General features: G+C 37.6%; 1 protein-coding gene across 2 annotated transcripts; it reads right to left on the reverse strand.

Annotated features, from left to right (window-relative positions):
* Positions 1-1,291: 1,291 nt before the first annotated feature.
* Positions 1,292-9,999, reverse strand: LOC108677203 (40S ribosomal protein S3a). 2 transcript variants are annotated; one of them, XM_018165392.2, is made up of 5 exons: positions 9,848-9,999; positions 5,594-5,697; positions 4,053-4,249; positions 2,182-2,469; positions 1,292-1,462 (listed from the first exon to the last, which is right to left on the reverse strand). In XM_018165392.2, exons 1-5 carry the CDS (start codon positions 9,904-9,906, stop codon positions 1,310-1,312), a joined length of 801 nt encoding a protein of 266 aa, XP_018020881.1. In that variant the 5' UTR covers positions 9,907-9,999; the 3' UTR covers positions 1,292-1,309. The 2 variants fall into 2 exon arrangements, with proteins under 2 accessions (XP_018020881.1, XP_018020880.1); XM_018165391.2 differs by lacking the exon at positions 9,848-9,999 and adding an exon at positions 6,806-6,899.
* Positions 10,000-12,308: the final 2,309 nt, after the last annotated feature.

Genomic DNA, 12,308 nt, shown 5'->3' on the forward strand with positions numbered 1-12,308 from the left:
GGACACGGTAGCACATCAGCAGATCAGTTCGTCACGTTATATACATATTTTATTACCAGCGTGTTTATTTATAATGCGCCCGACCTATTGGAGCGTTAAAAATTGACGAATTATATTGCTTTTCGACTAAGAAAAATTCCAATTCCACACAGAATATTTTAGCGTAGCCTATAGTAAATATGAACGAGCCAAAGCTAGCGAAACCGTTCGAACTTGGTACCTCGTAAAGCAATATCCCTCAACACTGGACACTTCATCAAAGAACTACAAGTAAGCATTGAACGCAACACAAGGATGTTCGTGCATACTAGAGGCCCTATACAGGTTAGCCAACCACATCTCTGCAGAGAATAGCGGCCTCTGGGTTGAACCAAGCGCGACATTCCGATGAGCAGCTGGCATGGCAAGTGGAATATCGGCAGCCAGTTCAGCAACAAACGAACGATTTGATAAAAGAAATTTTCAACATTAAGGGCGTTATATCTAACAACACTTGCTTAATTTTTCCTAAATAATTACCGCGTGTTGGCGATTTGTGCACGATTAATTCGGAGTCATTAAAAAAAAATTTCTATCCAAAGCAATACCTAAATGAATCTTGCAAGCAGCGCCCTGAACTTTAAACTTCATCAATTATGCCTACTCTTTTGATCTACGACTTTGCCGGCAGAGGTTCCCCCACGAAATCCTTTACATAGGCTAACTCTTAAAGGTCCTACTAATACGTGTTTATCTCTTTCACTGCCCTAAAATTATAGTGAAGGATGTATCTTTCGTACCTTATAATTGACTAATAGGAATAGGAGACAACAAGAATCGTATATTCCATTCCTACCATCAGTAATTAATAATATTTGCTTGTAACACGCAACAAACGGGTGCCCAAATGAAATGTGTCTGAAATGCCCCCCAAAAGGTATCTATCATCTGCACGAAATAATTCGAATTCCAAACAAGATACGCGAACGATAACGGTCACCCAATCATGGCATAGCCGAAAAATTGGTCATTACCGCTGTCGACAGAAGCGGAACTGCAGTGTTTTAATAATCAATACTCAATCAGTTCCGCAATTATTCCAGCGACGACGGTGAGTAGCCATATCGTCAGCTCATGAGTAATAATTTATACTAGTGGAGCCTGCGTCTTCTCTCAGAGGATAAATCCAAGGAAGCCAGAAGTGGCAATAAAATCGGAGAATGAGTTGACTTTAAACATGAAAACATGTTATAAAGTATAGCGACTTGACCCGCTTATCATCATTGCGAGCAGGTAAATGAGAATACTTTGCTCAACGTGTAGCCGTTTATTAGACGGACGCCTGCACGGGAGGCTCGTAGTTGTCGGGCCGGTCTACAGGAAGGCCCATCTCCTCCATCGCGGCGGTCACCACGGGCGTCTGGTCACCGTGAATCTCAAGCAGACGACTCACTTCAAAGCGCGGCTTCTTGAGCACCTTTACCTGTTAAATAATGGTCGTTATCAGTGATGAAACCGAGCCGGACATTCGGGATCATGATTCTAGCCGGGCAGTACGAAGAATCTTATACTAAATGATTAGTAGTAGTAGTAAAAGATTTACTAGCGCTTCAGATAGCAATCTATTTGACTATTTCGCGCCGGAGGTGAGGTCTAAATGATTATTTAAATGTATCGGCATCTGATTTACTTGCAGGCATGCATTTTCGCCGCATAACAAATGAAGCGGTCATTTAATTAAAGTGGTTGTCAGTAAATATCAGTTTCCTGTTACTCGATTGCTCAAAAGAACATTATTCTTCATCGTGTCATCTCTCAAAAGTCTTAATTACATTTTTGGATAGAACAGCCATGAAATAATGATCAACTCGCCTAGTCATTCTATGAACCCATTTGAATTTAGTCTCCACAAATTACACTCATTATACACAGTTTTCTTTAAAATTGCTAAGTTTCCGACCATTCCGTGCGGCATCAAGGTCTAAACCCTTTAAAACAGCAAATCGACAACCTAACCAGAATCTCATTTCTTCCACCGAATGAAGACCAATTTTTTAGCAAGGCCAACCAGTTTCTAGTCAAGGCATTGCAAATTAATAGGATAATTTGGACAAAGTTAATCAAGTAATTCATTCTAAAAAGACACGCCCTCCATGACCAAGATATCATCAATTAGTGCTCCTATGTTCAAGTATATCTCACCTTACGAATGTAGACATCCTTAAGAGGGTAAACAGAGTTGCAGCTCTTCCTGATGTCGTCAGCAATGGTGTCGGGAATAAGCTTGCCCACCAGTTCCTTGAGCTCGCACTGAGAGATCTCGCGGTTCATGATCTCCACCATCTTGCGGCGGATGGTTTTAACCTGCTTGCGTTGAGCATAACAAGTTTTCTTCACTTGGTTATTCATCTTCTCAGTGAATCCAATGCAGAAAACGCGGAGAAAATAACCATCGGTGGTCTTGCAGTCAGTGAAGGCTCTGATGTAAGTCTGGAATAGAGCCAGGACGGTAAATATTAACCAACTCGATGCATACAACCGCGTATATGGTGCCTAAGAATAGAATAAACATAAACGACAGTACGATTGTACTGGCAATTCCAAAGTGATGAAAAACAAAATTACGATTTAAGTCAGTAAGACTAAGTGGCATAAAACGCATACCTTCATATGGAGCTTCGGTCATTGACACCGCAATGACTCAGTATTGAATCTTGGACTAATGGTTAATCGTAGCTAGTTTAATGAAGATTTTTATAAATTTGTTGTGTCAATTATCCTATTAATTAGCTTATTGAACCAGAAATTTATTTTTCTTCTGAACGTATTTCTCAAAGTTTGCACCATCATCACTTGTGTTATTTGAAAGCGCCTAGATTCTGCTTTCAAAAATACAGCACAGCATTGAACCATTATTTCATGCCATGCATACTAATTAATACAGATTTGACCGACTGCGGCGTTCATGTAAAAGGGCTCTACTTAACGTTTAATGCATTTAGCGTCATTTCTTAGACTCGGTCGACTTGTCCATCCTTTATACGAGGCTCGTTCTCTGATATTGTCCGGCAGAATTGCCACCTTATCTTGGAATCAAACCTGTTCAATATAAAATTCTATGATTCTGCTCCTTCAGTTGATCCTTGCTCTTCTATAAGCCACTGTGTAATTTATCCAATGTGCGGGATCGAAGGGTACTTGGGCCGACCCTTTCTTAATTAACCTTCCAACCACTGAAGAGCATTCAAGCCATTCTAATTTTGCGCCATAAGCGGCAGTATTTTAGACGGTTGGTAATACACGAATCATCTAGTATTATGGGTGAAAATTCTGGCACTTGCCTCGGGATTTTGAGTGTTATCGGGCCATCAACTACCAATTGTAAGATACTAATCCATAGTGGAGCAGTTATTACCTTTATTTCACAACTTAAATCCACAATTGGCTGCAAAACTCCTGTTGCGTAGTAGCTACGTACGTTATGGTGACATCGCGCCAGTGTGATTTTCTACGTTATTTAGATATTGAAGATTAGGCTGATGTTTTGCATCTGGCTCAAATCTTGAGCAGTTTGATTTGAAATACTGGATCATTGATGCTACAACAGATTATCATTCATTAACTTATGTTACCTCTTACTCTTCCCAGATGACGTCAAGTGAATTCTAGGTTGTTGACACTATCAAGTTGTCAAGAGATCTACTTGCAGATTCTAAAATAAATGATTCGGTAATAGAACAGGAGAAAGAAGCGCATTATATAGGGAAGAAGAATACAAAACTCATCATGAAAGGTACTATCGAGAAGGCAAAGTTATGCAAGAGATATGTAATCGGTTGAGACAGAAAAAGGATAACGTTTAACACAAGCACTGCTGCACCCGCGACCTCGGCTTTAATTAGTTCTTATCTAGCAATGATTCTAAAGAAGATTCTTCTTGCAATTTCATGCACATCGAAGCCAGCATTTCAAACAATTTATGCGATAAAGTCCTTTCAATTTCCATGGTGTCCTTTCAATTTATACGATAACACTATTGATAATTAATTTAAATTGTAATACAATTTTCTCACCTGCCATTTCTTGACCATGCTACGAAGTTTGTCCGTAGTCAGGTCCATGCCATGGAAGTTGCAAAGCAAATTCTTGCCCTGGACATCTTCACAGATGAGGCGGAACTTACGGAAGCTGCGCTCAGCATCAGACTCGTTCTGCAGGTCAGCAAGGGAGACCTCGAAGACGCGGTGCTTCAGGGCTTCACTGGCGATCTCTGCAACAAGTCAATGATTTGTTATTGCTGTCGATAACATGCTTTAAAACGATGTTTGTTTGCTCAAGATTAATTTAGCTTCATTTTACAAAGAAAATAACTACAGAATATAAAGAGAAACTGGCACTAACCTAGTTAAACTGAGAGTATAGTGTAATGCAATATTGGAGCGAGAGAGATAATGGTAATTTTGTGAATCAGTTCTTATCACATATATAATATAATATGAAGTATCTAACAACATGTTTTGTCTCCTGGGTCATGTTTTTCATGTAAATGAGGCATTAATAAACCATTGGTGGAACAAATTTTATTATAATACATCCATTAATTCGATCCCTTTACTCAACACATATCCCTCTAAATTCAACTTGCTCACCTCAATTTTCCACAAAACTAGTATTTATATTCTCAGATTCTAAAAAAACATTTACTAGTATTTATATTCTCAGATTAAAAAAAAAACATTCATCAGTTTATTCCCATCTTCAAACAATTGCACCTAGTGGTGTGAAATTTGAACCAAATCTCGCGAGTACTTCCAGTGTATATATTCAAGAATTGTTAGGCTTGTAACGCAAATAGTTTTTAGTTAGGAAGCTAAATTCTGAAAAATTAAAAAATAAACGCACATGTTGAATTGGCATGTTATTTGGATACCAAAATTTAAATTAATGTTAAACATAATGATAAGGCTGGGCTACATAGAATAATTACAAAGAAATTGGTGAACTTTATTTCTCTAGCAATGACCATAAAAATTACTCAAACAGCACCCAAGAACTTTGACAAAATTGGAAAACTCCGAATTGATTTTGATACGAAGGAGATATCTGGTTGCCAATATTTTGATTTCATTGCATTATAAAAGATTCTAAATGACCATAGAAAGTTGGAGGGCCTAGTAATGTATAGACAATTTATAAATGGGTGAAATTTTTTCCACCAAAAATTAGCATGGGTTGCTCCTAGCCTGTGACTATACATGTATATTGCTAGCATTGTGAAATTCTAGAGGGGATTTTAAATAACCAAAAATACATGGCAAATTGGAAAGGCCACCACATAATCAATCAGTCCGGATAGGATGAAATCAGAATCCTATCAAGAAGATGACATCTCAACCATTCACAGTGGGGGCAGGGACATGTATCTGCCTAAAAATGAAAGCAAATTTATGCTGCTATATCCTAGAATTCCAGCCTGATGACTAGTCAAAGGACCACAAAAAATGTTTATGTGCTGCACTGTAGGGGTAAAGAACCCAGTAACAAAACAGCTGAAATCAATAATTGAGAACAGCATGCATAAATATTGGTCAAGCTTATGGTAAACAAAACTCACTTGTTCCTTGTGTCCTGTTGACAAGCGTCTTGCCAACCTGACGGTTGGTGAACATGCCAGGGGCCTTCACATCATACCAGTCCTTGCGGGTGAAGGGATCAATGCTGCAATAACACAAAATTCATTATAATAGGAAGTGATTAAATGAGAACTACATTAAATCAAAATGAAATTCAGATCAATGTAAGAGACTCAATTTACTTTTCCACAGGATTGCAGGAATTTCAAAAACTGTTGACAAAAGTAACGTATATATCTTAGCAGTAGACATGATTAGTAACAAAGAGAAACACAACAATTGGCAAAAACAATTTGTGTAATTGAGTGTGTTTACACCACAACAATTTGTGGTGTAAAATAAAAACTTTAAAAACCCACGTTCTCTCAACGGGCAAAAAAAAAAGAAAAACATTTACTCATATATAACATTACATAACATTTCACATAACTTCAATGTTATGTAAGAGTTAATATTTTTCTTTTTCATCCATAAAGAAAACTTGGTTTTTAAATTTTTTTTAATCGTTTTATTTCATTGTTTTTAGTTTTATAGCCACCAGAAAAATGTAGCTTTTAAAAATGTTTTTTATGTTTATTTTTTTTTACTAAAAAATTTTTTCTTTAAATTATTACTTCTGATTATCAAATCTTGAATTGTTAGGCAGCATAAGCATGCATGCTAAATTTCATGTTTCTAAGATCTTCAGAAGTGCTCTAAATTAAGGTTTGAATTTTTGATGACAGACACAAAACAAAAATAAGAAAAACGTGGCAATAAGTCATTGAATTGAATTAGTAAATGTCAACTCAATAATAATAACACATCTGCATCACAGGAACCACCATTGTTCTAAGTCGGCACATGTTACACAAACCATTGACAACACCACTCATGAGTCAGCCATATTGGCAATATGAGTTTAGAAAGTCTTAAGGTAATTTCTTGCACCTCCACCTCAACAGGATCTCAAATCTAACTTTTAACTATACTATAACACACATGTTAAGTACACCACAAAAAACTAGGAAATATTAGAACAATGTGCTGTTAAGAATTAGCCTAGAATACGGCAGCCAGTAAACACTATGAACCAATTAGGTGTGAATTATAAGGAATAAGTTAAATGGTTAATAAGGGAGAGCAGCCCAAATGGTTCAATAAGGAACCATAAGACAACCACACACTCTATTCAAGCCCAAACTGAGACTCACATCTTCTTCTTGCTGACCCCTTTCTTGGGAGTCTTTAATTGCTTTGTCTTACCAACAGCCATGGAATCTTTCACTTATTAAATGCTCACAAGATTGAGAAAAGTTTATTAGGACAAGTTGGTGGAACATATTAAATGGAGAACCCAGCTTACATGCAACCATTTAATAACCATAAGAATAGATTTGCTAAATAGTCTAAGCCTTAAATATATATACATATGGGCCAAGAATGAAAATCTTGGACAACAGTGCTACTCACAACCAAAATGAGGTGAACATTTCAACATTGCTTAGCTCATAGCATCCAATATCAAGAATTTGGAATGACCTCATAAAAAAAAGACATTACTCAGTTAGAAACTCCATAACTTGTGTGATATTCTGCTCTAAGCATAAAAACTGCTAGTACCTTATTAAAAATTTCACCAGCAACTTGGCAGAAATAATTAAAACTCAATACCTCTGGAATGCTAATCTTGCACTGACTTTAAAATGAACAGCAGCAAAAAATGAGGCCATTCCCATATTGTGGTTTGAATGTGTTAATACCAACTATGGCTACTGCCTTTGGTGAGGTATCATCTCATGACAATGTATCATGTTCATCTCTTAACAATCTCAGCCCTCACTTGACAGCAAAATATTGCAAATGCATTTGCTGTGGTAAAAACGCACTTTTTCCATTTTTTTAATCGCTTGTTTTTATCATGACATTCTTGTGGCTGAATTTGAATTCAATATTCCTACTCATTTGGAAAAAAGTTAAATTATTTTTGAACTACTATTTTGGAACTCATCCACACCTAATACTGTAATACTGCTATATAATTCACCATTGTAGATTTCACCTTTCACCAGTGAGGTTTGGAAATGCTTATGATAAACAAGGGATTACTGTACATTTCTAAGTTACTCAGAACAGCATTTTAATGTCATCCAAACTTACAGTATACTGGTAAGATATTTCAATTTTGGTTAAAATAGTATAATGAATTGATAGCAGTGACTTAAGAGCTTGATTATTCATTTCAAAAATTCTCAGTTTCTGTTGAATAATTCAAACTCGTAGAGTGGTGGAGCTGAAATTTTGGCAATATCCTAAATCTGTCAATTCCAAATTACTTTAGATTTGTTAAAATCAACCACATTGATGCTGAATAAGTAGAAAACATACTTTTAAATAGAAAGTTAAGGTGATTTTCATTTGAGCCTAACACTACTCAACTTACAATATCAAATGCCTGTTCTGTTTTTCTCATCCACAGCTGCTTAGTTTTGGATTGCCATGTTGTATACTTTAATGTCCAAATCTATTCCTACTAAGGCTATGCTTTTATTTGTCTTGGTTTTGCATATTTCATGTGGTAAGAGAAGCTACAAAGCAATTTCATTTTTATGGCATAGGGTTCCAAAGTCAATGTTTTCAGAGAAAAAGTCCCCCTCCAAGCAATAGAAAAAAATAACATTTGTCATAATGGACAAGATGACAGCTGGACCTTGCCTTAATAACACTGCTGATATTTATTGCTCTGGCAAGTGATCCAGTTGTATGAATATTGATAATATTTATGATATTGGCCTCTTCACAATCTCTCCATCAGTTCATCTTGATCTTAAGGCTGGTAGTCAGACTGCAGCAAAGTCTGAGAGCAAGATATTTGTGACATTCAGAGCTGGGCAGTAGCATGCTACATGTAGCAGCCACTACATTTTCAGTAGCAGTAGTGGTAGCGGCGCTACATATTTAAGTAGCGATACGAGGTTTTGCCGCTACAGCGCTACCGCTACATTTATTGATAAAGCCTTTAGATTTTACTTAATAGTATTAAATATTATTCAACAAATTGACTCCAAAATGGTACATATGCGTACCACAAAATGTATTTCTCCAGGAGTACTTTATAGAAACTGAGCAAGTTAGCCTATGTATTTTATGCCTTTAAGAAGTTCATTTTTTGCCTCAAATAACAATGTTGGATAGAAAAAGTGGTCTTGGTGGATCGAAATAATATATGAACCTTCAAAATTAGAATTCCATCCTGCACTGAATTCTTAGAATTGGTATATTTTTAATTTCCTCATCTATGAGATTTGAACCAATTTCTTATTAATGATGATGCTTTGCTGGTACCCATGAGGCCATGATACTTTGCTGGTCTACTTATAGAACTCGGAAATAGCCAACTTCACGGTCTTCAGGTGTAAGGAAAAGGAAGAGTCAGAAAAATTCTCTGCTTTGAGACTAGGCTATGCCCACCAAGAGCAGTTTAGGGAAAGAAATCAGCTTCTCTAATCATTGAAATTGAATTATTAACAATACAATCCAAGTTTCAAAATGCATCTAAAAATTATTGCTGTCTCACATTTCTCCTAGCCTAAAATTTTCCCATTTATTATCTCATTCAGGGCTGAAAATTTCAGCATATGAAAAATTTTTTTAACATTCCAAAAAGTAATATTACAAGCAAGATGCAAGAAAGTACCTAAATTACAACTTACATGTAGCTACCTAGGTAGTACTATGCAGTAAAAAATGTAGGTAGCCTACCTACCTGCCTAGCTACCTACCTATAAATGAATGCCGATAGTAACATACCTAACGATAAACATTACAGCAATGGCAATGCTAGTAAATATGAATGCATGGTTGCACTTAGTTTGAACTGTTGTGTGTTCTTCAGCAATAACATGTAAAAAAAAAATTTACTCTGAGCAGCATGAAAAGCACGAAAAATGTCTTCCATTTATTATCTATCTGAACATGGTGGGTTGGATTCCCAAATCCTAAATAGGCTACCGGTAGAGTTACAGTTACACAAGCCAGAAATTTACATTTTCTACAAGACTCGTTCACTTAGCTATTTGGCGATGGCCTAGTTTGAAAATAACTAAATGAGCAACATTAAATTTCATTTAGGCTACACCAATTTCAAAACTGACAATGCAAGATAGAAAATTGAACAAGTTGATAGACGAGGGCCAAAACAGCCATTATTATACATAGTTGGGCCTCAGACTTTCCACAAGTAAATGATAACTTACGCTTTCTTTTTAGATCCCTTTTTCCCGGGTTTGAGATTTTTATTTTTGCCGACAGCCATTTTAGATTAAAACACGAAAAGCCGTCCCCTAACAATTGGCTCGCTAACACTCCATCAACAACATATCGCGAAGAAGACGTTGCTGATGGTTCTTGAAATACTAAGCGGTGAATCTAAAGGGAACACTTGAAAAATTTATGTTTCACATAAATATAAAATATTGTGTTTTACTATAATATAATGAATTTCATCTTACTTTCGAGTGCTACATTAATAAATCAATCATATTTGATTATACCAAATTACAAGTTAACTTACGCGCAGATTTCTTCATTCGTTCGGACCGATTCGACACTTCAGCGAACTCGCGTGCGAACTCGCGTGCGAACTCGCGTGCGAACTCGCCTGCGAGCTCGAACTTCATTTTCAACTCTGGCACTCATAACTCCTTCAATTATGAACGGATTTTATTCAAATTTGAAATATAAGTAGATAATATCAGTACGCTGCGGTGAGTATTTTTTTCAAATAGGTAGAGGGCATATTAGCCTGTGTGATTAAGTGCCTAAAGCCATAGGTGTCATTTCCTTTCCTGGATATGAATCAATCAGCCAGATAACATCAAGCCACCGAAGCAACAGCCGTGGGCAAATAGCCAAACTGTTGCGTGCTTGTATTAAACACAGCCTGGCGTATTCGTGGCTTTTGAAAATAAGCGCCCGACATAACAGCGCCGTTACGTCACAGCCACTGCTTCATCGCGCTTTACTCCACAGGCTAAAGCGCAAACCGCCGTCCCTATAACTCCATGCCCCGGCTCTCCCCCTTCGCAGCCAGCAGAAGGCTTTTCTCGTTGCCCGATCAGTGATGCGCATGGCGCGATGGAGGGACCTAACCTAACCAAACCTGGCGCACAACTGATCAGCAATTGAAGAAAGTCTTATGGCTGCGAAGGGGGAGAGCCGGGGCATGGCGTTATAGGGACGGCGGTTAGCGCTTCTGCCCGTGGAGTGCGGCGGGATTACGCCAGTCCTGCAAATAGCAGAGCAGGTTTACGGTGATCCGGCGTGGTCTGCGGCCAGTAAGGCTTACGGCGTGTGTAAGACGTGATAGTATGGGGTAAAATTCTGTGGAGTAGAACCTGTTGACAATTGACTATTTGATTCAGCAGGCTGTGGAGTGAGGTATGTGTTGCGTTAGGTTAGGTTAAGTTAGGTTAAAGTTGGTGTGAGGAGATGACTCAGTTACCTACAGCTTCTTGGGTGTGAGCTGAGTTTAGTTATTGCATTATAGGGTAGGCGTTGGCGCCAGGGCTTATTTACGAGCTAAATTTGTGGTGTAGGGCTGCGCTCCCTCTCGAACAAAGTAGAGGATTGAAGTGAGATTAATTATGCTCATGCCAGCATCGACTGAATTTTTTGGCTTTGATTTTAATAAGCGAGCTAAACGCTGAATTAAAGCAGATTTTCCGCACCCAATTTTGACAAATATTACCTTAATAAACATTGAAGCTACTTATTCACAAAATTATGCTGCTATCATAGTAAGAATTATTTATGTCCGCTTCATTTTCATGTAGCGTCTTAAACGTCAAGTTGTGGTCCCCAATGCACGCCTATCTAACTTAGCGTGTAGCGGACTGCGTGAAAAAATTCTAACAACGCTAGCAGGATTGTATTGCGAATAAATAGCTTTGTTGTTAATTAGGTCATGATCGGTTTTGATTTGACAAATTTATGCACGGTAACCTGCTAAAACGTAGCGCAGCGTGCGGAATAAAATTAAAGCGGACAAAGAAGGAATTATAACCGGCAATGCTAGAATGAGCATAATGTCAATAAATATCTCAATTTTAATTTGGTTCAGATTGGTATCAATTTGACAAACATATGTGTGGAAATTCGGTCCGAACGTGTCGATGTGATCCATACACCTCCTTTAGCCGTACCTCAAGGACGGACGAGGGAGGTGAAATGAGAAAGAAATATGGGATATAAAGGGCAATAGATTAGATTAGATGAAGGGCAGAAGTATCTAAGCCAATACTGAGAAGAGTGACTGGGAGAGATATATTCTTTAGGATACAAGGAAAAGAGAACCTATTTTACCTGACAGCCTTCGAGGAAGGATTAAATACTTATGGCTGAAAGGATAGTCTGGCCATCTTTTAACAGACGGGCCAAACGATATACACTAGCAGTAAGATCTTGAAAATTTCATTTCGGGATTAAATGAAGACTTTGGGGGTCATCAGTACAGAAAGCGATGTTGGATGACAGTATTAGGAAGTAAGATGTGGAATGGTTGGATAATCCATAGGAAGTGACAGACCCATCAGGGGCTCTCATGGATAGCCCTGAATTCTGAGGCAGACAGAAAGCTAGCAAGCGTCAAGCCAAAGTAAAAATATAAGTAACTAACGGACAAGATTTTTTGATGCGCGCCAGAGAACGATTTCATTT

This window comes from Hyalella azteca, unplaced genomic scaffold (assembly GCF_000764305.2).
Source record: "Hyalella azteca isolate HAZT.00-mixed unplaced genomic scaffold, Hazt_2.0.2 contig6587, whole genome shotgun sequence".
Taxonomy (NCBI): domain Eukaryota; kingdom Metazoa; phylum Arthropoda; class Malacostraca; order Amphipoda; family Hyalellidae; genus Hyalella; species Hyalella azteca.